The sequence below is a fragment of the Hoplias malabaricus genome, unplaced genomic scaffold, assembly GCF_029633855.1.
Source record: "Hoplias malabaricus isolate fHopMal1 unplaced genomic scaffold, fHopMal1.hap1 scaffold_32, whole genome shotgun sequence".
In the NCBI taxonomy this organism is placed as follows: Eukaryota; Metazoa; Chordata; class Actinopteri; order Characiformes; family Erythrinidae; genus Hoplias; species Hoplias malabaricus.
Genome location: NW_027100920.1, coordinates 539305 through 561648, shown reverse-complemented (window position 1 = coordinate 561648; position 22344 = coordinate 539305). Strand labels below are relative to the sequence as shown.

The following is a 22344-nucleotide window of genomic DNA, read 5'->3' as shown; positions in this document are numbered from 1 at the left end:
GCTTTCAGCAGACTGCATATTTGTTTATACTAACAAGTAGAACACAGAAAAACACTTTCTGGCTTGTTTGCAATGAGCACCAGAAAGACAGTTTTATTAACTGAACTGCACTCAGTATTCAAGACTGTCAAAGAACAACTTGTTTTCAGCAAACTGCAACTTTGCTTTTACAATCCATTATGAAGCATAAAAACACTTTCGGGCTTGCTTGCAATGAAAGGCAGAAAGAGTTTTATTAGCTGAACTGCACTCCATAAGAAAGACTATCAAAGAACAGCTTGCTTTCAGCAGACTGCAGACTACTGTTTATACTAACAAGTAGAACCCAGAAAAACACTTTCTGGCTTGTTTGCAATGAGCACCAGAAAGACAGTTTTATTAACTGAACTGCACTCAGTATTCAAGACTGTCAAAGAACAACTTGTTTTCAGCAAACTGCAACTTTGCTTTTACAATCCATTATGAAGCATAAAAACACTTTCGGGCTTGCTTGCAATGAAAGGCAGAAAGAGTTTTATTAGCTGAACTGCACTCCATAAGAAAGACTGTCAGAGTACAGCTTATTTCCAGCAAACTGCATCTTTGCTTATACAGACAAGAAGAACACAGAAAACCACTTTCTGGCTTGTTTGCAATTAATGCCAGAAATAGTTTTATTAGCTTAACTGCACTCAGTATTCAAGACTGTCAAACAACAGCTTGGTCCAGCAAACTGCATCTTTGCTTATACAGATGAGTAGAAGACAGAAAAACACTTTCTGGCTTGTTTGCAATGAGCACCAGAAAGACAGTTTTATTAACTGAACTGCACTCAGTATTCAAGGCTGTCAAAGAACAACTTGTTTTCAGCAAACTGCAACTTTGCTTTTACAATCCATTATGAAGCATAAAAACACTTTCGGGCTTGCTTGCAATGAAAGGCAAAAAGAGTTTTATTAGCTGAACTGCACTCCATAAGAAAGACTATCAAAGAACAGCTTGCTTTCAGCAGACTGCATATTTGTTTATACTAACAAGTAGAACCCAGAAAAACACTTTCTGGCTTGTTTGCAATGAGCACCAGAAAGACAGTTTTATTAACTGAACTGCACTCAGTATTCAAGACTGTCAAAGAACAACTTGTTTTCAGCAAACTGCAACTTTGCTTATACAGACAAGAAGAGCAAAGAAAAACACTTTCTGGCTTGTTTGCAATGAATGACAGAAATACATTTTTATTGGCTGAACTGCAGTCAGAATTCAAGACTGTCAAAGAACAACTTGTTTTCAGTAAACTGCATCTTTGCTTTTACAGACAAGAAGAGCAAAGAAAAACACTTTCTGGCTTGTTTGAAATGAGCACCAGAAAGACAGTTTTATTAACTGAACTGCACTCAGTATTCAAGATTGTCAAAGAACAACTTGTTTTCAGCAAACTGCAACTTTGCTTTTATAATCCATTATGAAGCATAAAAACACTTTCGGGCTTGCTTGCAATGAAAGGCAGAAAGAGTTTTATTAGCTGAACTGCACTCCATAAGAAAGACTATCAAAGAACAGCTTGCTTTCAGCAGACTGCAGACTACTGTTTATACTAACAAGTAGAACACAGAAAAACACTTTCTGGCTTGTTTGCAATGAGCACCAGAAAGACAGTTTTATTAACTGAACTGCACTCAGTATTCAAGACTGTCAAAGAACAACTTGTTTTCAGCAAACTGCAACTTTGCTTTTACAATCCAGTATGAAGCATAAAAACACTTTCGGGCTTGCTTGCGATGAAAGGCAGAAAGAGTTTTATTAGCTAAACTGCACTCCATTAGAAAGACTATCAAAGAACAGCTTGCTTTCAGCAGACTGCATATTTGTTTATACTAACAAGTAGAACACAGAAAAGCTCTTTCTGGCTTGTTTGCAATGAGCACCAGAAAGACAGTTTTATTAGCTGAACTGCACTCAGTATTCAAGACTGTCAAAGAACACCTTGTTTCCAGCAAGCTGTATCTTTGCTTATACAGATGAGTAGAAGACAGAAAAACACTTTCTGGCTTGTTTGCAATGAGCACCAGAAAGACAGTTTTATTAACTGAACTGCACTCAGTATTCAAGACTGTCAAAGAACAACTAGTTTTCAACAAACTGCAACTTTGCTTTTACAATCCATTATGAAGCATAAAAACACTTTTGGGCTTGCTTGCAATGAAAGGCAAAAAGAGTTTTATTAGCTGAACTGCACTCCATAAGAAAGACTATCAAAGAACAGTTTGCTTTCAGCAGACTGCATATTTGTTTATACTAACAAGTAGAACCCAGAAAAACACTTTCTGGCTTGTTTGCAATGAGCAACAGAAAGACAGTTTTATTAATAATCTAGGACACCTTTTTTGCTATACCACGAGTATGTATAAGTAAATTTCTATGATATTCAATGGTGTGTAGCTCTCTCCCCCTTTTTCTCTCTCGTGAAGCAAGTTATGTGAGCCTCGGACCCCGGATACAATCAAAGGAAGGACACCTCCCAATAGGGCGTGACGGCTCTCCCTTTGAAAAGAGAGTGTCGACTCTATGAACTTCCACTCTGAATTTCCTCTCTTAACTTCCACTCTGACTTCTGAACTCTTTTTTTGAATCACTCTTACTGTCGGCTCTTACTTCACTGATACTTCGCTTTTACTTCACGCGCTCTATCTTACGCTATCTCTCTAAGTTTCAACCTCTCCAAGCGAGACGTTTCTCTTCTCCACGCCGACGAACAAAGACTTTAAAAGGACCTCACTCAGCTCTCCAGGAGACGTCTTGAGTTAGCCAGAGTGTGAAAGAAAGTTACGAAAACGTCGAGTGATTTTAATACCTTCTTTTCTTTTTAATTGTGTTTATGTTTTATCGCCCAATCTAAGTTTAATCTCACGACTGATCAAAGCAGGTGAACTTATTCGTGGCCAGAGTAAGAAACACCGCCGAGATAGAAGAAAGTCGTAGAATAAGTAAGCCTATTGAATCGATTTTCAGTTCTCTACGTCCACATAGTGGACCCTCCTACTCAGGACATTGAGCCAGAGGATCCTGCTGCCTGCGTCATTATGCTCCGAGTACGCCCGAGGCGACTCGACCGACGAGGAAATAACTCCACACTGACCCAGCCTGGAAACGTCCACGGGAGAACTGCGGAACCAAGCGAGACGCCATACTTCCAGGACCTCAAAGAGCCTCTGTACCCGACGAGTAGTTGAGAATCAACGAAAAAGTAAGCTAAACCTACGCACTTCCAGAGCTGAAAATTGAATTAATTCTCTTGATAAATTTATACATTAATTAAACCTCAGTTAGCAACACATTAGTCACAAGTCCTAGTGCCTAGCTTATCTTTAAATTCGAATCGGCTTCTCCTGCGTTGATGCCGTGAGATTTCAAGATTATGCTATGTTAAGTAAATATTCTTTTTCTTTTTGTTAATAAATATTTCCATTATTTGAAATCACAGTGGAGTCTGTTCATTAAAAGTCTGAAGATCCTGAAGAACTCACTTAGCTTGGCTATCATTCATTCTCGAACTAATTATTAACGTTTTAATTACTTAAGCCAATTATAAAATTTTAATTACTATCATTAGTCAAATATCAATAATCATAAGAGTTTGAATAAGGTCAACACTACAAACACAATATATAAATATATATAAAAATATATTTATATCACAGTGTATATACAACCTACACTACAACTTCATCGCCAATGTCTCTGTGGGAGGGGCTACAGCTGGAGAAGGTGACGCTGTTTCTCAGGCCGGGGAGGACCAGCCACTCTGCATGCTCAGTGAGAATAATGAGTTCTTGGATGAAATTTTGGTTGTTGATATTGTTGAAATCTTTCCTGTTACTGGTAAGTTTGTTGCTTCTGTGGAAAGGATGCACAGAACAGCTAGCTTTGATGAACTGAACAGACAGAAACGATATCAGTAAAAGAAAATAGTAACAAAACGATCATTTAGAATAATTTTTTAGAAATATATTGTTTAGAATAATGAACATATTTAGGCCTCCCTAAATATGAAAGGGGGAGGGATGGGAGTAAAAGGGCAATGTGAGTTTTTTAAGAGGAAAAGAGCTGATGTTTTTTTTTTTTTTTTAAACAAGAGCAGGTCACCAAGGTAGAGCAGGGTCAGGTTTTACTAGTGCAGGGGGACATTTAGGGGAGACTCCTGTTTATTAATATTTATGCCCCCCTAATGGTGGTGAGCGGGTTTGATTAATTCATAAGCTGAAGGGAAGCTTAAAGTGGTGTAACAGTTGTACTGTAGTTGTCCCCAAACAGAAAAAAACTGACATTGAAGCTCTGGACTTGGATATTGAGCTTCATGAACTGACAGCTGCTGTACAGCGGCTTTCGACTGGATGCTCCCCTGGCATTGACGGTCTGTCGGCCGAGTTCTATAACCGTTTCTGAAATGCAATGGGACTGTACCTGCTTGCGATTTTTAAAGAAATGGAAGGAATGGACCATAATAGACAATCTGTTTCTTGTGCTGGACGTTATTGACCTGTCTTTTCTGTGTTCATGTGAGATGGGACTTCTCTACTTTGACAAAGAAGAGGCCTTTGACAGAGTTGACAACTTTTGTCTTTTTAATGTGCTGCAGAGTTTTGGTTTGGGGAATGTTTTTATATCCTGGGTTCGCCTGCTGTATACAGAGGCCTCAGTCTTCTTGAAGGTGTGAGGGTCTTAATCAGGACCATGGGCCCGGCAGGGATGCCTATTGTCTGGGCAGCTGTACAGACTGGTGACTGAGCGTTTGTTCAGTAGGCTGAAGGTCTGGTGGTACTGGGTCTGGAGGACAAGTTGGTGTTCTATGCTTATGCAGATGATATAATTGTTTTTATTAGAGGGGAGGGGGATGTTCAGGAATTGACTCAGGCTCTGTGCGTTTATGTGAGAGCTCCTGAAATGCCTCTGTCCTCTATCTGCCTGTGAGTGAGGGAGGGCAGGGGCTGATAGATCTACTCAGCCGCATCCAGGTATTCAGGCTCCAGAAAGTTCAGAGACTGCTGTATGCGTGAGGGTTGGCGTGGGCTCCTACGGCCTGTGCCCGTCTATGACAAATGGAAGACCTGGGGTACAACAGACATGTGTTTGTTCTGTAACTGACCGAGATGAACTTGTCTGGAACAGCCATGTTCTACTGGTCTGTCCTGAGAGCCTGGGCCTTGGTCATTAAGACCACCAGGACTGAGGCTGAGGTCCTTCTCTCCATTGAGGATGAGCCTCTGCTGCTGTGTGAGAACACCGAGGATGAGGCTCTGGTTTTCTCATTTTAGAGTTATAGTAACCTTCCTGTTTCTTATTTATTGCCATTGTTCTTGCTGTTTTTCACTGTTACTATTATTATTGTTATTGTTTTATTTTATTTATTTATTTTTTCTTATTTTTACTTATTTAACTCTAGTAAGGATTATGGCTTGAACATATGACGCTAATATGTTGCTGAGAAATCTTTTTTAAAGGTGCTGATTTACTATATTAGTAAATAGGTTTGAAATCAAAAACAAGAGTAAAGAGAAATTAGGCAAGCATAGTTTTCTCTGACAGCCATTAGCCAGAGTTGTTTCTGGAAATGCCCAAATTACATGTTCTTGTCATTGGAAGGTCTGGAGAAGCTTTGGTGCTTCATATCAATGTCTTTGTTTATAATAATAACATTTAATAAACTATAAATATAGTTTATCTTGTCGGTTGCAGACAGTGTGTGTATGATCATGGAATGCCTGTTATTTTCTGTTCATACAAAGCTACAAATCTGAAGCACTGTGTTGTGATGACATTAAAGCAACTTGTTTAACAGAAAGCAACAAGATAACATCTAAGTTTTTGAACATTTCTGAAACCAAGCACATTAACATTTTATTAACCAAGTAATCTACACTTGATAAAGGAACAGGGCATTGCTGGAGAGTAGATATTTATGTACTGACTTGTATAATGTATTGACATTTTTATAAGGGTCCGACTGATAAAAAGGTGCTGTAATTACTTCACATTTCCATTTATTTTCAGTAACACCTCGCTCTAGTGTTCTAGCTTTAATAATCCAGAGAATTTGTAGGTTTTCGTGTAAAGTTCAATGAAAATCTGTGCATATGTAATTTACTCATCAGAAAGTCAGTAACATTGAGATTTGTCCATGTGTTTGTGTCGTTATAAGGACAGACAAGATGACATCCTGTTAAATATATAGTAGAAAACAAAAGCTTTCTCCAAACAGAAACATTCTCCAAACATAAAGAAGAGACTATGATAAATATTACTTCAACAACAGTCAACACATTGCAAAACAAAACTCTCTCTCTCTCTGTCTCTCTTGCATCACCAGGTGGACACTCATATTCATGCCTCCTCATGTATGAACCAGAAGCACTTGCTGTGGTTCATTAAGCGAGCAATGAAGAAGAATCTGAGGGAGGTTGTGCACATGAAGGGGGCCCATGGTCCGACGCTGATGGAGGTTTTTGAGGACATGAGTCTGACAGTGTATGACCTCAGTGTGGATATACTGGATATGCATGCGGTGAGCCCCCTGTTAAAACATATGCATTAGCAGGTGATGATAAAGTGTGTTAAACTGTGTGTGTGATGGGTCGCGTCCTCCTCCAGGACTGGAACACCTTCCACCGCTTCGACAAGTTTAACTCAAAATACAACCCCATCGGAGAGTCCATCTTGCGGGAGATCTTCATCAAAACCGACAACCACATCAACTGGAAGTACTTTGCCCACATCATCAAGGTCAGCATTATCAAGATCTCACACATACACACATGCTTTTTCACACTGCTGGGCTCAGAGTGTACACAGTGCCTGTACTGAAGTGAGTTTCTGATAAACTGGCCGGTTGGAGAGGGACGACAGTGGTCCTACACCACAGAAACAGATGAGATACAGTCTGTAAACAAACAGAGTGTAACTGTTGACACGGGTGTCAACCCCACTCCAGCAACCAGAGGGCAGCAGCAGATGGCCAATCAGCCATAACAGCCCGCACCTGGTGACAGGTCTATAAAGTTCCAACCTCACCGGGGGCTACCATTACAGAAAGAACCAGCCAAATCATGGACCCAGCTGAGCAGTCTAATGGGGATCAGTTGAGAGTGGCCTTAGCTGCTCAGGGAGCTGCCTTAGGCAGACATGAGCAGGCCTTGCAGCAGATCTTGACCCAGCTGCAGGGTCTGCCAGAGTCTTTAGCCCAGGCCACCCTTGGGGCCCCTACGGCAAGCCAAACCCAGCAGCCAAGTTGGCCTATCTAATGACCCTTCTTTCGGGTCGAGCCCTTGCTTGGGCCACTACAGCATGGGAGAACCAACCTGAGGTGTGTTCCTCCCTTTCACTGTTCACGGCGGCTCTCCGCCACACATTCGACCACCCAGCAGAGGGCAGGGAGGTTGGCTCTCGTCTTTTGCACCTACGGCAAGGAAGGCGTTCAGTAGCTGATTACGCTGTTGAGTTTAGCACACTGGCTGCTGACAGCAGGTGGAACACAGCTGCTGTGCTCATTGCATTCCAGCGGGGACTGACTGAGGAGTTCAAACATGAGTTGGCCCCCCGGGACTGTCCTGCCTCCCTGGACAATCTTATAGATCTCGCTATAAATGTTGACAACAGGCTGCAAGACTGCAAGAGACATAAGGAAACCTCTGGTCTCCTCAATCCACGTCGAGTAGCTATTCTAGTCTCACCGTCAGAACCTGACCACTAGCCAATGCAGTTGGGCCATGCTCGTCTCTCACCTGAGGAACGCCAGGCCCGTATACGGGTTGGTCGCCTGATTGTACAATGGGCAGACAGGGCATGATTGCTCAATGTGTCCCCAGCTGTAGGGAAACAAATAGGTCCGTCAGGCTCTGGGGGAACCCGGGCAAACCACTCACGTTCCCCTCGCACATCCGGGGTGTTTCTCCATACAGCCCTATCATGGGGAACCTCAGAGAGACACCTTAGGGCTTTTGTGGATTCCAGTGCAGCGGGTAATTTCATTGATGCTACCCCTTGCCAAGGACCTCAAGCTGCCCCTGGTCCAGCTGGATGAACCACTACCCGTTTCAGCTATTGATGGGCGATCCCTCGGTCCAGGGGTCATCACCCATCAAACCCAGCCAATAACCCTGCAGATTGGGCATACTGAGCAGGTCACGCTATATCTGATCACTGCACCCAAGTTGCAGCTGGTGTTGGGCTTTCCGTAGCTGCAACACCACAACCCCTGCTTAGACTCAAACAATTCTCAAGCAAAAACTGCCATCAGCCAGGGAGACAGCTTTTCCCGCATGTGGTGAGATTGCATGGGTTGCTCAGGAATGTGGTATCTGATAGAATCGGTTTTTGAAAGCCTTCTGTTGCTACCTTGGGGCTGATATGTCTGTCGTCTGTATTTCATCCAGAATCTAATGGGCAAACTAAACGGGTCAACCAAGATCTGGAGAACACCCTTCGATGCTTGGTCTCATCCAGACCCACCTCCTGGTCTGACCAATTACTGGGCATGTCCCCTTTTGAGTGCCAGAATGGTTTTGCTCCCCCTAGGTTCCCAGAACAGGAGGTGGATGCTGGAGTCCCAACAGCCCAACGATTTGTCAGGCAGTGCCGGACCAAGTGACGGAAAGCCAGGTGAGCTATCCGGGCTGCCGTTGCCTCCCAGAAACGCAATGCTAACAAAAGATGGTGTCCTGCATTTACCTTTCGCCCGGGGCAACGGGTGTGGCTGTCAGCCAAGGACCTCCCATCTTGAGTCGTTGCCGGCAAATTAGCACCTCGTTACCTCGGACCTTTCAAGAGTGTGAGAGAGTCTGGCTGGTAATTTTGGTATCTGTCTGCTCATCTTTCCTCTGTTTTCTCAGAAGGCTGCGAGGTCTCGTCCTCCCCTTCTTTCCTCTGTTTTCCTAGAAGGCTGAGTGGTCTCGCTCTCCTTCCCCTACTATTTTTTGTGTTTTTCAGTTGGGAGTTACTCACCAACCTCAGTGTTTCTCGAGGTAGCCAGTCACCCCTGGCATCCTTTATTTTCCCCTTCCCGCTCGAACTTTTCCCAAAAACAGGGTTTGTGCGGAGTATTGCTTTTTCCTCCCGTTTTACGTTTTCAACCCATTTTACATTTTCCGCCCGTTATCATACCTTTTATTTTCTCTTCTGTTCACCTCCCTTATGCTTGGCTCTTGGGTCCACTCTTCAATTACGCTGGTAGCTCACTGGTTCGGATTTCTGAATAACATCCAGGAATCGAAAGTTCCAAACACACCAGGGGCTACCATTACACAGAGTGGTGTTTCTCACTGTGTGTGTGTGTGTGTGTGTGTGTGTAGGAGGTAATGTCTGATCTAGAGGAAAGTAAATATCAGAATGCTGAGCTCCGCCTCTCCGTATACGGATGCTCCCTGGACGAGTGGGACAGACTCGCTCAGTGGGCGACTACACACTCAGTCTACTCTCACAACGTCCGATGGCTCATATAGACCCCCCGACTGTAGTAAGAACACACACACACACACACACATGGACACTGAACAAATTCTAACCATCCCACTAGTGTAGTGGACAACCACTAAATATTCTCTCTCTTTGTCTCTCTTTCTGTCTGCGTGATCCAATTTTTACTGCGCATTTACTGCACATCATACATGCACCCCACCCCCACATCTATCGTTCCCAATATGTTTATAAAAATACTCCATTACGCCAAACTCAAAAACTGTGGAAATCCAATCATATGCTTCATATGCTTTTGCTTTTATTTTGGTTTAAATATTTATCAATAAGTGTGTGGGGGGTAAAAATGTGGTCTATAAGGAACTGTGAATCTGCAGTTCAGGATGCTGAAGAACACCTTGCCCAAGTTACTACTCTGGGGAAGTGGCCTATATTTAAAATTAAATTGATTTATTTTAGAATGGCCAATCTGAATTTCTGATTTGTGATATTTAACATATAATTTATTGCCACATGATTTTCTCTTAGTTCTTCAGCAGTAATTGGGTAATCCAAGGGGTTTTGTTATTTTTTTTTATTGTTGTTGCCAATGTTTGTAATATTTCAGATATTTCTAATTGTTGTATATTCATTAATGGATATTATTATATATAATTTTTCGAAATGGTTTCTCCATGAATCTCCATTAATGATGGTTAAATAATCCTGGTGTGTTTTGAATTACATGAATGAATTACAATTAATAAGTGTTTATATTCTTAAAATTTTATAGAGTACATTGTGCGCAGTTCCCGATTATATGGGTCCCTATGTTTTTGATTGGCTACATTGCGAAGCTCCATTCATTTGTTTCTACAGTCCTGATCAAAACTATTTCTTGAGTCCTCTTGGGTTTTCTTTTCCTAAAGCTTAGCTCTGATATCCTGATGGCATGATAAAAAATACAGTTTAGATTTTCCACAGCCACATCAACTCTCTCTGTGTTCTGAGGATGTGAGAGCCAAGGAGTGTCTGAATTCACTGGCCATTCATAGCCTGGAGGTATTTTTCGAGACTGTCCTGAGTCCACCTAGGAGCGTTTTTAAGTGTGTCCAGTCTGCAGGGGTGTTGCTGATTGTTAATCACAGTCGGTGTGTTGATGTATACTGTGATCTGACTGTGGTCACAGAGGGGTTTTAGTGGTTTGACTGTGAAGGCTTTTAGTCCCTTTGCATCTCTCCATTCACGGTGGACAAACCCAGGCTTTGAAAGAGTAGATTTATTCTGTGTGTATTTATTTATTTGTCAGTTTTCTCTGGGGGAGTACATGGGGCATTGTACAACCTCTGTTATGAAGTGATCACCCTGTGTGCTGATGTGGACAGGATGGTCACCTGTTCTAGTGTTGTGGTCACCGCAGATCATCAAATGGCCTTACGTTGGGAAGTGAAAAATCTCTCTTAAGCTGTGGGAATGTTTCCTCTTTGAAAAAGGGGGATTCGGCTGGGGGGATATATATTGAACAGATAAATAAGTTCTAATGGGTTGATGTTGTTCATTTCTATTCACAAATAATTTTCTTTTCTTTTTTTAACTAATTCAATAGTGCTTTAACTCTGATTTAAACTGTATGAGAATCCCCAGAGTTCCTGCTCTGAGCAACATTATGTAACCATCTCTCTTGCGCTCTCTCTCTCTCTCACACACACACACACAGTGATGTGTATTGCAGTAAGAGACAGTTGAGTAATTTTCAGGAGATGTTGGAAAATATTTTCTTGCCTCTTTTTGAGGTCACAGTCAACCCTCACAGTCACCCTGAACTACACCATTTCCTGCAGCATGTGAGTGCGCGAGCACACACACACAGTCATGAGGATGTGTTTTTCTGCTGCTCTGTTTAATGATTACTGAACTGCTCTGTGATGATGTTCGGGTCATGCGAAGGTCTCACTGCCTGTGTGGCCAAACGTGATCTGGAGAGACTACCATCACCTTTCCGGAGAGGGGGACACGAGCAAACCGGGTTGATGTCTGTAGAGGTGATGGTGGTCAATTGTGAATGTGAGGCACAGTCTCAATTAAGGCCCAGGCCACCCTGCCACTCGCCTGGGGTCTCCCTGGGGTCCGGGGAGGGATGGGGTCTGGTATCACAGGGACCCCCTGGAAAAACAGACTCTGTTATAAACATCTGACCTGTGCAAAAACCTGTGTATGAACTTTGTGTGTATGTGTGTGTAGGTGGTTGGCTTTGACAGTGTGGATGATGAATCAAAGCCAGAGCATCATGTCTTTACTCTGGATAGTGCTTTACCTGAGAACTGGACGGGGGAGGATAATCCACCGTATTCTTACTACGTGTACTACACCTACGCTAACATGACTGTGCTCAATCACATGCGCAGGTAAAACACACACACACACACACACACACACAAATGTGGTGCAGAACAGAGCCTGTCAGTAAAAGTCTAGACAGGTTCTCAAATCTAATCCAGCCTATTTAGCGCCCGGGACTAAGAAAATAATCTGCCTGCCCCAAGCGGTCCTATCTGTGCACAGATTATTACAGTGCTGTGTTTGGGTGGCATGTTCCTTCACAGGAGGCGGGTATTCAGCACATTTGTGCTGCGGCCTCACTGTGGGGAGACGGGGCCTATTCACCACCTGGTCTCTGGATTCATGCTTTCAGCCAATATCTCTCATGGACTGCTGCTCAGAAAGGTATACACACACACAATTAAACATGCACACACACAATTAAACATGCACGCACACAAAACACACACTAAGTGATACTAGACACAATGCGTTGTAATAAACCAATCACAGGCACTGGTTTAGTGTGACATGATCAAAGAAATAAGGCGCTAAAACAAAAACACACCCACATGAAACAAATGGTTATTTAACTGTGAACCCTCAAGAATTCTCTCTTCTTGTGACTCAGTGTGTGTGTGTGTGTGTATTTTTCAGGCTCCTGTGCTGCAGTATCTGTATTATCTGGCCCAGGTCTGTATCGCCATGTCGCCACTAAGTAACAACAGTCTGTTCCTCAGTTACCACAGGAACCCTCTGCCTGAGTATCTGTCCCAGGGACTAATGGTGTCTCTGTGCACTGACGACCTACTGCAGTTTCACTTCACTAAGGTAACATGCGCACACACACAAACACAGAGTACACTCTGCAGCACTGTGGGCAATGTTCCTGTTGAGGTGATTTTAGTGGAAGCCCACCGATGCAGAAGCATCCTTAATTTCATTCTTTCATGTGTAGTGTTTCTAGTGTGTGTATATCATATTGTGTGTGTGTTTGTGTCAGTAATATATGTGTGTGTGTGTTTGCATGGGAAGGAACCCCTAATGGAGGAGTACAGTATTGCTGCTCAGGTGTGGAAGCTTAGCTCGTGTGATATGTGTGAGCAAGGAACAGCGTACTCATGAGCGGCTTTTCACACAAGGTAACACACACTAGTCTGAATCTATTTTTCTCTCTTTGTTTCTCTCTCTCTCGCTCATCCCTCCATTTTCCTCGTTTTTTCTCACTGTTCTCGCTCTCTCTGTTTCTCTTTGTTTTCTGTTTCTCTCTATCTATTTCTCTCTCTCTTCTTTGATTTCTGTTTCTCACTCTCTCTCTCTCTCTGTTTCTCTTTCAATTCTCTAACTCTCTCTCTCTTCATCAGACTAAAAGGTACTGGTTGGGTTCTAACTATACTGCTGAGGGTCCAGAGGGGAACGATATACGCCGGACGAATGTTCCTGATATCCGCGTGGCGTTCAGACACGAAACTCTGTGTAAGGAGCTGCAGCTGATCATTCATGCCGTTCAGACGCTGGAACCAGAGAACCATCTGGAGGACTCTCAACTGACTATGAGCCCGGTGGCCTCCACACACTGAAGACTCACAAATCAAATCCATCCCAGCTCCCCCTGACCTGTTTCAGTGTCCAGCAGTCATGTCTACCCAAAACCCACCCCCCAACCCCAGAAGGTGTTTGGGCAAATCTGAAGTTCTTTAACTCTGAGCAGATTGTTGAATTTGGGGACACAATATGCGCGACAATATGTGTGTGTGTGTTTGGATATGTTAGATTTAATTTAGACTCACAAATCAAACCCATCCCAGCTCCCCCCAAACTGTTTCAGTGTCCTGCAGTCATGTCCACCCAAAACCCACCCCCAGCCTCAGAAGGTGTTTGGGCAAATCTGACGTTCTTTAACTCTGAACAGATTGTTGAATTTTGGGACACAATATGTGCGACAATATGTGTGTGTGTGTTTGGATATGTTAGATTTATTTTAGAATTATAGTCTGTATTTATAAGTGCATCTCAATAGTCCTGGATATGTCTGTGTGTGGTGGCTTTTGAAGCACTGACTCCAGCAGTAGTCTGAATCTCCTCCAAATTTTTGAATGGCCTTTTCTTGATCATTCTTTCAAGGCTGAAGTTATCCCTGTTGCTTGTGCGCCTTTTTCTGCCACACTGTTCCCTTCCACTCAACTCTCTATTTATATGCTTGTATACAGCAGGAGGGTGTCAGTGACTGCCTTCTGTACATCTGTCAAGTCAGCAGTCTTCCCTATGATTGTGTAGCCTACTGAATCAGATTAAGGGACCACTTTAAAGGCTTAGGTGCAGGTGTTTTGTGTTGATTATTCACATTCTCTGAGATAATGACTTGGATCCTCATTGGAATTAAAAGAAATAAAATATTTTAATGATACTCAAATTTATTGCAAGGCACCTTTAATTTTGGGAGTGTTCACTATTCAAAAGTGTTCACAGGTTTGAGTGGCTGGCTGATAGGATGAATGTGTGAATGGCTCTGTGGTGTAGGGTCCAGGGAGAAGGCAGTAAACTAGGGTGTAGAAACCAGACTAGAGACCCCTACTCTGTGATTTAGGGCTGGTCTCCCAGTCAGGGATTAAGCATAGTCCTGGATTACATCATCCTTTTAATGGAAAATCACAGCTCAAACTGCTGCGTAGTTCAGGATGAGGGTTAATCCGTGTCCTGTATAGTTTAGGGTCTAGGGTTAAGAAAATGGGATCTAAGGTATCATCTGTGGGGTGCAGACTCTAGGGTTAGGGTTAATGGTCAGATTTTGAGTCTCTCCTGAAGCAGAAAGGTGAAAGTGTGCTGTGTTTTGTTCTGAGACAGTGATGGAACCAGGGTTTAATGCTGTAATCCAATTCATCTTTTTTCCACTGGAAAATAGTGGAACTACATTCCTCCAGGTTTAAACATATTTTAATTCTGTTCTCAGAACAAATCTAATGAGTCTCTTACATATTTACATTTAATTATGTTCTCCTCTGAAGGTTTTTAAAATGTTGGATTAGAGAGCCATGTCACTGCCTTGTGGTTGATTTATGCCTGTGAATGATTCTCAATTAATAAAATGTCCACAAATCAAATAAATTGGAGTTTGTGATCAGACTATGTGTCTCAGTCCAAGCATTTAATAACGTCACACTCTGGCATTAAAGAAGATAGCCGGCATTCCCACTGTTACAGATTTTCTCCATTTCCTGTGTTCAGATTCACTCAGGACAAACGATCTCATTGCTGTAAATAATCACAGCAGTAAAACCCTCCCAATCTGATGTGGGCTGCAGCTTTTATTTTGGAGTAAACAGTTTTGTTTTTTTTTCAAGTTTATTATACACTTATATAACACCTTTCTATATACCCAAAGACGCTTTACAGTCAACACTGCTTTGACGCCATCCCATGAACACTCAATCCACAAAACCACTGGTGGGAAGTGACAGCCAAACACACAGCGTACTTTCAACCAGGAATGACTGCATCGGGTACTAAGGATAGGATAGAGCACCAATCCACATCTGGGCATATACACATTCACTTGCACACATACAGACATTCATACATACACACATACACTCAATCCACAAATACAGACATTGCCTGCACACTCACACTTTATTTACTGAATAGAATTTGCTTCCATTGTGTTAAATTAAGTTATAATTTGAATATGAAAATATTTAACATTCAGCTCTGGATCTTCAGCGCCTGGTCAGTCGTGTAGGAGTCTCAGTCCAACTTCTTATGGAAACATCTTCAGAAATGTACCACGCATGCCGGTGGTAGATGTGTTTGTATGTGTGTGTGTGACGCTTGTGGTTCTGTTGCTCCTCAGATCAGAGGACTCACGTCTTTGACCATCTGTAACACACACACACACAGAGTGAGAAAGAGCTAAAAAACAAAAAACCTAAGGTGTGTTTTTATGTGAAATGTTAGCGCATGGTTCCAGAACACAAACACACTCCTTAGTGTTGAGTTGTAGTGAAGTGTGAGGAAAAAAAAACAGAACTAAAAGGGCTGAAAGTTTTCCTCTGGTTCCTGAAGTTAGAGTCAGCGTGTGTGTGTGTGTGTGTGTGTGTGTGTGTGTGTACTCACAGCAAGGGCTGATTTAATGTTTTGTAGCTGGTAATAAACTCTTCCTCCTTCCTCTGGACATATGATCTTCAGCTCATCTCGACTCATTCCCAACAGCACCGGCCCACTGAGACCACCCAGACACCGCACAGTACTATACACAGACACACACAAACACACACAGTGTTTGATCCCTGCGTTTCATGTAACATCATTGTGTAAAGAAGCCGTTTTGAAAATGTTACTCTTAAACACAGATCAAACAAAAAAAAAAATTTACACTGATTTATAGTTTCTTCCTGAACTTTCAGTTCTCATTTAGACGTCTGGAGACATAGCTGAGCCGCATGAGACAAAAGTATTATAATTTTTTTTTCCTTTATTTGTCCAACTAGACAATAGAAAGAAGTGAGACAGATTAAAATTATTATATATATATATTTATTTTGGTGTGGGTACCATACTCTAGTGTACTCTACTGTATTATAATGTACTGTACCCTACTGTAGTATACCCTAATGTACTATAATTAACTACTCTATTGTACTGTACTCGACTGTACCCTATATACTGTACACTATATTCTGTGCTGTACACTACTGTACTATACTCAACTGTACTGAACTCTACCCTACTGTATGTGACTGAACCCTAATCTGTATTGTACTCTACCCTACTGTTCTGTACTGCGCTATACTCTGTTCCCTACTGTGCTCTGCTGTACCCAACTGTACTGTACTCTACTGTACCCTACTGTACTCTGCTTAACTCTACTGTACTGCACTCTACTCTACAATACTCTACTGTACTGTATTCTACTGTCCTGTAGTTTGTGCTCTGTACTCTACTGAACTCTAACCCTAAACCAAGGTCAAATCTTTGGTGAAACACTGAAAGTTTCTCACATTTTGCTAAAGCTATTGTGCTCCAGCCAGGCCTTCACCTCTTCTGGCTTTGATTTCCTGTTTAGAACAGGGTTCTTGTCCACCTGCAGGACACAAGTGACCAATAAGATCAGTTATCAATTCAGCTCAGTGACCACTCAGTGCCTATTGGCACTATATATGCCAACAGGATGAGTGTAATATAAAATGCTGTAACACCGTTCCTCTGTTCTTGGCGGGGAAGCTGTAGTTACCTTTCTGTCCTCACGCTCTGTCGAATTCAAGACATTATTTGGAACAAATCCCTCCTCACCGTGGCTGTTCCTCACCTTCCACCAACGCTTGGACATGTCCAACAACTACAGACACAAACAGAACAGACGCAAACCATTACATACATGTGTGTGTGTATTTCTCTGTGTGCATACATATGCATGTAAGTGTGTTTGTGTTCACTATGAATGTGGTAAACCTGAACTCACCTCCACGGTTTCTCCTTTCTTCACAGTCAACTCTCGATCATTTCTTGCTCGGAAATCACACAACACACACATCAAGCTAAGAGGAGTCTCCTCATAACTGTACCATGCACACACACACACAAACACACAGAGTGAGTGGCAGGGAGGTCAGTGATGGTCAGTAAAGTTCTGTTCTAAAGCTGTAACAATTTTACCTGGGCCCTGATATCTTCCAGCATTCAGTGCTCTACAAGAACCAAAGACACACATTAGATTTATAAAGACGTGTGTGTGTGTGTGTGTTGTTCTGTGTGTGTTGATCTGTGTGTGTATGTGTTGGGGTGGTTTCCTGGGTGTTGTTCTGTGTGTGTGTGTGTGTGTTAGTATACCTGTCCTCCTGTGCTATCCTGCCATTGTGTGTGTGTGTGTTTTGTCTCAGTGTGTGTGAGTTCAGGAGGTTCCCAACCGCTGTCGAACACTGGGGTAAAGGAGGGTAATTTGTCATCGTCTTCTGGCCATTTAGTGCTGTAACACATGGGTAAATTTCATAAAATTCACATTACACTGAACGTCAGAGGGTAACTACTTCCCAGGTCTTGTTCTGGGTGTGAGTGTGTGATGGAAAAGTTTCCTGGGTGTTGTTCTGTGTGTGTGCAGAGTGGGGTAGTTTCCCAGGTGTTGTTATGTCTCTGTGTGTATGTGTGTGAGTGTGATGGGGTAATTTCCTTGGTGTTGTTCTGTATGTGTTTGTTTTTGTGTATTGTCAGTACACTTGTCAGAATACACACCAACGTTGTCAGGACACATGGTATTGTCAGGACCAAAACCCATGTCCTAACTTTTCTGACCCTGCCACCATGTTCAGAATGCTCTAAAAGACATGTGCTGTGAATTTCAGGAAAGTCCTAATTTTTAACTCTCATGAGGGTCAAAGTGAGGTAAGGGTGTCTAGATTTGGCTCAAAAGGGTGCGCGCTCGCAGTGGCCACTTGAGGAACTGCAGCAAAAGCCACGCACACTTTGGAAGTGACGTCAGCATAAAATGGCTTCCAGTGATCTTACACTCATGGTTCCTGGGGATATGAGTTATAAATCAGAGCTTAATTGGCTCTCTGATTGGTTAGTGGAATCGCACTTATTGGTTCGAGAGCTTCGCGGCAAAAAACAGGTCCCATTTTTCCCGGGAAACTGAGCGGTGGACACGAGACAAGCTTTTAAATGGTAAGTTAATGCATCTTTATTGCATCATTTTAAAGTTATGTATAATAAATTTACAATTTAAAATGTGGTTTTATCTGATTTATTTAATGCATTCGAAGTGGTTCTGTGGTTAAACTATTTATTTATTTATTTAATTAATATACACGTTTGTTGGACTTGTTTGTTTAACCAGGCACACACCTAGACATTTAGAGTGCTTTAGAGTGCACAGGTTTTAATCTTGGGGAGTAGAATTTTGTGAAGTCGACGTTCAACGCGTGAAGGAAAGGTGCAGCTCCGAGAGAAAGTTTATTTAGGAGAGAGACGCCGTGGACTGCAGAGTGGGGGATGGGCGCGTGCAGCTGCGAGAGCAGAGTTGGGGCGCGTGCAGCACGGACAGAGTGGGGGATGGGCGCGTGCAGCAGAGTGGAAAAGTTTAATCACAGTTACAGGGAGAGTTGGGTGAGGGGGGCAGGGCTCGGCCACAGAGTTATTAATAAATGGTGAACAGGACAACCGCTTTTGGTCAAATTTCACATCTACATCTACATCTAGTCTAGTCTTTAATATATTTAGCCATTTACAGCCATGTTTTCCCTGTTTCTTAACCCCAGCTCTGCAGCATTTTTAGTTTATTATACAAACTATGTATTTATTTTATGTATTAAGTACGCAGTGTACAGTTTGTGTAAAGTTACAGTGAGCACACTGAGTGTACAGTACAATTATAGGTGTCAGACCCTTGCTGTGGTTATGTTTTGTTACAAATAATTACAGGCTTAGTTAGAAAACTGAAATAAAGGCATGTTGTTGCCTTAAAATGTTTAGTATTCAAATCCATATTTACTCTTTTTCAGTTCATACATTTTATGATTTAAAAACAGTATTAAGGAAAATGTTGAGTAGAAGAACGAGGTGAAATCCTGTGGCAGATGCTACAGAACATATTCTTTCCTGCGAGGACAAGCCTTGGTTTGAAGAAAGATTTATCAACTCATGTAAAGGTATGCCTCAATATTTACATTCCATACTACAATTACAATAATTACAGTTATAAATATTAAACCTCAGGGGCACGTGTGTGGGGTGGGGGAAGGACATTTCTTGTAGTTTAAAATGTTTTGGTTCTAAAATTGTGTTACTGTTACAAGAAAAAAAGTTTAAAGGTTAAATTTCACATGCAGTAATTGGCTCTGTCTTAGTAGAATTGTATGTAGAATTGGATTTGTGCACCTGCAATTAAGAGTTTGTGATTGTATTTGTGGGAGAGGAAAAAATCTACAGGTTTGCAACTCCTGAGGAGATTTTCTCTGTGACTTCAAATTATAATAATACACATGTGACTATTTTCTCCAGTACATATTTCACTGTCACTGGTGAGTTTATATGATATTTTATATGAAAATATGGAATACTTTATAAAAATGCAACAAAACAAAATCTGTAACTTGTTAATTAGATTTAAAGAACAGGGAAAAGATATTCATTAAATATTTGTGTTTACTTTATGTAGTATTATTTCAACTAAACTATTTGTTAAATATAAAAAAATTGGAAATGGAAATTTGATATCTGCAACACAGGGGACAGGACCAAGTTTACCGTCGTGATTATCATAGGAGACAGATCTAGAACACAGGCAGGTTAAGCTCATGCTGTTGTAGCACACACCAAATGAGGCATGGCATAATCCTGCTGAAATAACCATAGATTTCCTGGGGAAAGACATCATCATTTTTCTCTAAAAATAGTAATGTTCACATCCACATCAATAGAAGCTACTCACATATGCAAGCCGTCCATGTAGTGGTCACTGATGCCCTAGGAGAGGTGTAGGGTTTTGCCCGTCACTGATAAAATTTGGATGGTCCATTGTTTCAGTGGCACAGAAAACATGATTTATTTGGATTTTATATTAGGTACAGTATATTTTGAAATGTACTGCGTAGAACACTATATATTTTTACAATAATTCAAAATACAAAGTGGTGAGAACCAACCTATCTTTGCTTAAAAACAATGGAAGCTTTTTACCCCCTATATAGATCTACTCTTGTTACCAGCTCACCTGCTTGTTATGAAATGCTTTAAGATTAAAATATATCTCGAGTGTCTATACATATTGTCCCTTTAAAATTTTGTCTCTGCGCCTGTCTTGAAAGCAGCCAATTCTTCTTCAATTTTTTTTTTATATTTACAGAATGAAAAAAAAAAATTAAGTAATTATAAACACATCTTCAGGCAGACTTAAACATTCTAGACTTTAACACTTGAACACTGATTAAGACAATGTCTGTGTTCTCTTGCATGTCTGTCGTGTTTACATTGTCTGTTTTAAAGATTACCAAAACCCTTCATGACCTGATGAGCATAAAATACTCACCACTGGGGCACAGTTAAGGATGTTGAAGCATATTGACACGAAGCAAAAAATTAGTTTTGATAAAATATTACCAAGTTTGGAATTCATGTGTTATATATTAAGCAATATCCGTATGTCCAGTCCTTATTTTATATTTGGGTGTAAGCGATGTTCATGTTGCTTCTCTTAGTCCTTATTGTTGTCATTTGTTTTTTTCCCATGAGCAATGAAAGTAAGCAGCATGAAATGTCTGTTGACTGGTCTTTGTCTCACACCTTGCAGGACAAAAACATTAACAAATCACCTGAAGGTCCGGATCTTTCGCTGATTTCTCATGAGCGGAGAGCAGAAATCATGGCAGCACAGGTAGAAATGGATTATCCAAACACTCTATTTGGACAGCTATTTATAAACTAAGTTTAATAATAATATTAAATAACTGTCCTAATAATGATGCTCCAAGACTTTTCTGGGGTAAAATGTTTTGACCTGAGGGAAGCCTCAAATGTCCTGACATTGGACTGTACCAGAAACGGGGTGTGTGTTGTGTCTTAATTTTACACCTTGGCGTAAATCACTTTGAATAAATTATTGTTGATCCTTGTTTTAGATTTTAATAGTCAGTTTTGTGGTCATTTTCTGTTATTATTTTAATATTACTATGCCTATATTCATTTAGACTGACAGCAGAATCATACGGAGCGCAAAGCTTGCCAAGTACGGTGCTGAACCAGAAACTTCTTTGGCCACCGAGGAACCAACAGTGGAGGCTACTGCTGCACAGGTAAAAAAATGAACCTATTTTCATATAATAGTAAGCTAGGCATTTCAGTATTTCTTTCCATTAAGGGCTACTACATCAGTGCTGCCCTTACCCAACGATTGTCCTGACACCAAAATTCCAGGACTGTTTTGGGGTAAAATATCTTGGTGTAGTTAAAGGGGACGTTCACGGTTTTAATCAAAACACACCTTTATTTATATACAACTCTGAGGATGTTTCCTCATCATTTGCAGCTTTCCAGTAGTTTTGCGTGCTCAGAACTGATCTAATGCATTTCCGAAGCCTGTTTTTAAAAGAAGAAAAAATGTCTCTGGCCACTGTTAGGCTTTCTCTCTCTCTGCTCGCAGCAGAGAAACGGCATCTAGAGTTATTTTACACAAGAGAAATCTCTATACAATCTCTATGAAAGGTACAATTCGAGATGAGGATGTTGCTCTATGTCTGTTCCATAGGTGGATAACGGACTTATTTTTACTGTTTTGGATTTCTTAAGGTGGACTGTCCAAATTCAGAAGATGGCAAACTGCATGAAATAAAACACATACCGACATTATAACAAACTCTACAGCTCGAGTTACAAATGGGTTTCTGTGGTAATTCAAATAGTGAAAGCAAGCTTACAGACAAGTTAAACTTCAGCTGCGTACTATCAGTTATTTTTCCCCCAAACACACTTTTCCACCTTAAAAGACGCACAGCTTCTGAGTGTAAACAAACCAGAGAGAACAGCATTTCCCCACAATCGTAGACGCCCCCTTTTAATATCTAAAATGTCCTGAATTTGCATCGTACCAGACAAAGGGTGTGTGTCGGGTCCTAA

The 22344-nt window shown here is 41.4% G+C and overlaps 2 protein-coding genes across 2 annotated transcripts in view; one reads left to right on the top strand and one right to left on the bottom strand.

Moving 5' to 3' along the window:
• ampd2a (adenosine monophosphate deaminase 2a) overlaps positions 1 to 13457 on the top strand; it is a 37500-nt gene extending 24043 nt beyond the window's left edge. The window contains 13 exon segments of the mRNA XM_066658857.1: positions 2703 to 2779; positions 2989 to 3201; positions 5146 to 5276; positions 6344 to 6538; positions 6625 to 6756; positions 9321 to 9484; positions 11141 to 11267; positions 11665 to 11828; positions 12027 to 12147; positions 12400 to 12573; positions 12778 to 12844; positions 12847 to 12884; positions 13107 to 13457. Coding sequence (XP_066514954.1) covers positions 2703 to 2779; positions 2989 to 3201; positions 5146 to 5276; positions 6344 to 6538; positions 6625 to 6756; positions 9321 to 9484; positions 11141 to 11267; positions 11665 to 11828; positions 12027 to 12147; positions 12400 to 12573; positions 12778 to 12844; positions 12847 to 12884; positions 13107 to 13322 — 1819 coding nt within the window. The 3' untranslated portion in view covers positions 13323 to 13457.
• A 1860-nt stretch (positions 13458 to 15317) lies between these two features.
• Positions 15318 to 22344, bottom strand: part of eps8l3a (EPS8 signaling adaptor L3a) — a 42103-nt gene continuing 35076 nt past the window's right edge. The window contains exons 14-20 of the mRNA XM_066658866.1: positions 17569 to 17704; positions 17395 to 17426; positions 17201 to 17297; positions 16973 to 17077; positions 16740 to 16822; positions 15856 to 15988; positions 15318 to 15618 (exon numbers count right to left, since the gene is read on the bottom strand). Coding sequence (XP_066514963.1) covers positions 15589 to 15618; positions 15856 to 15988; positions 16740 to 16822; positions 16973 to 17077; positions 17201 to 17297; positions 17395 to 17426; positions 17569 to 17704 — 616 coding nt within the window. The 3' untranslated portion in view covers positions 15318 to 15588. The remainder of the gene's footprint in view (positions 15619 to 15855; positions 15989 to 16739; positions 16823 to 16972; positions 17078 to 17200; positions 17298 to 17394; positions 17427 to 17568; positions 17705 to 22344) is intronic.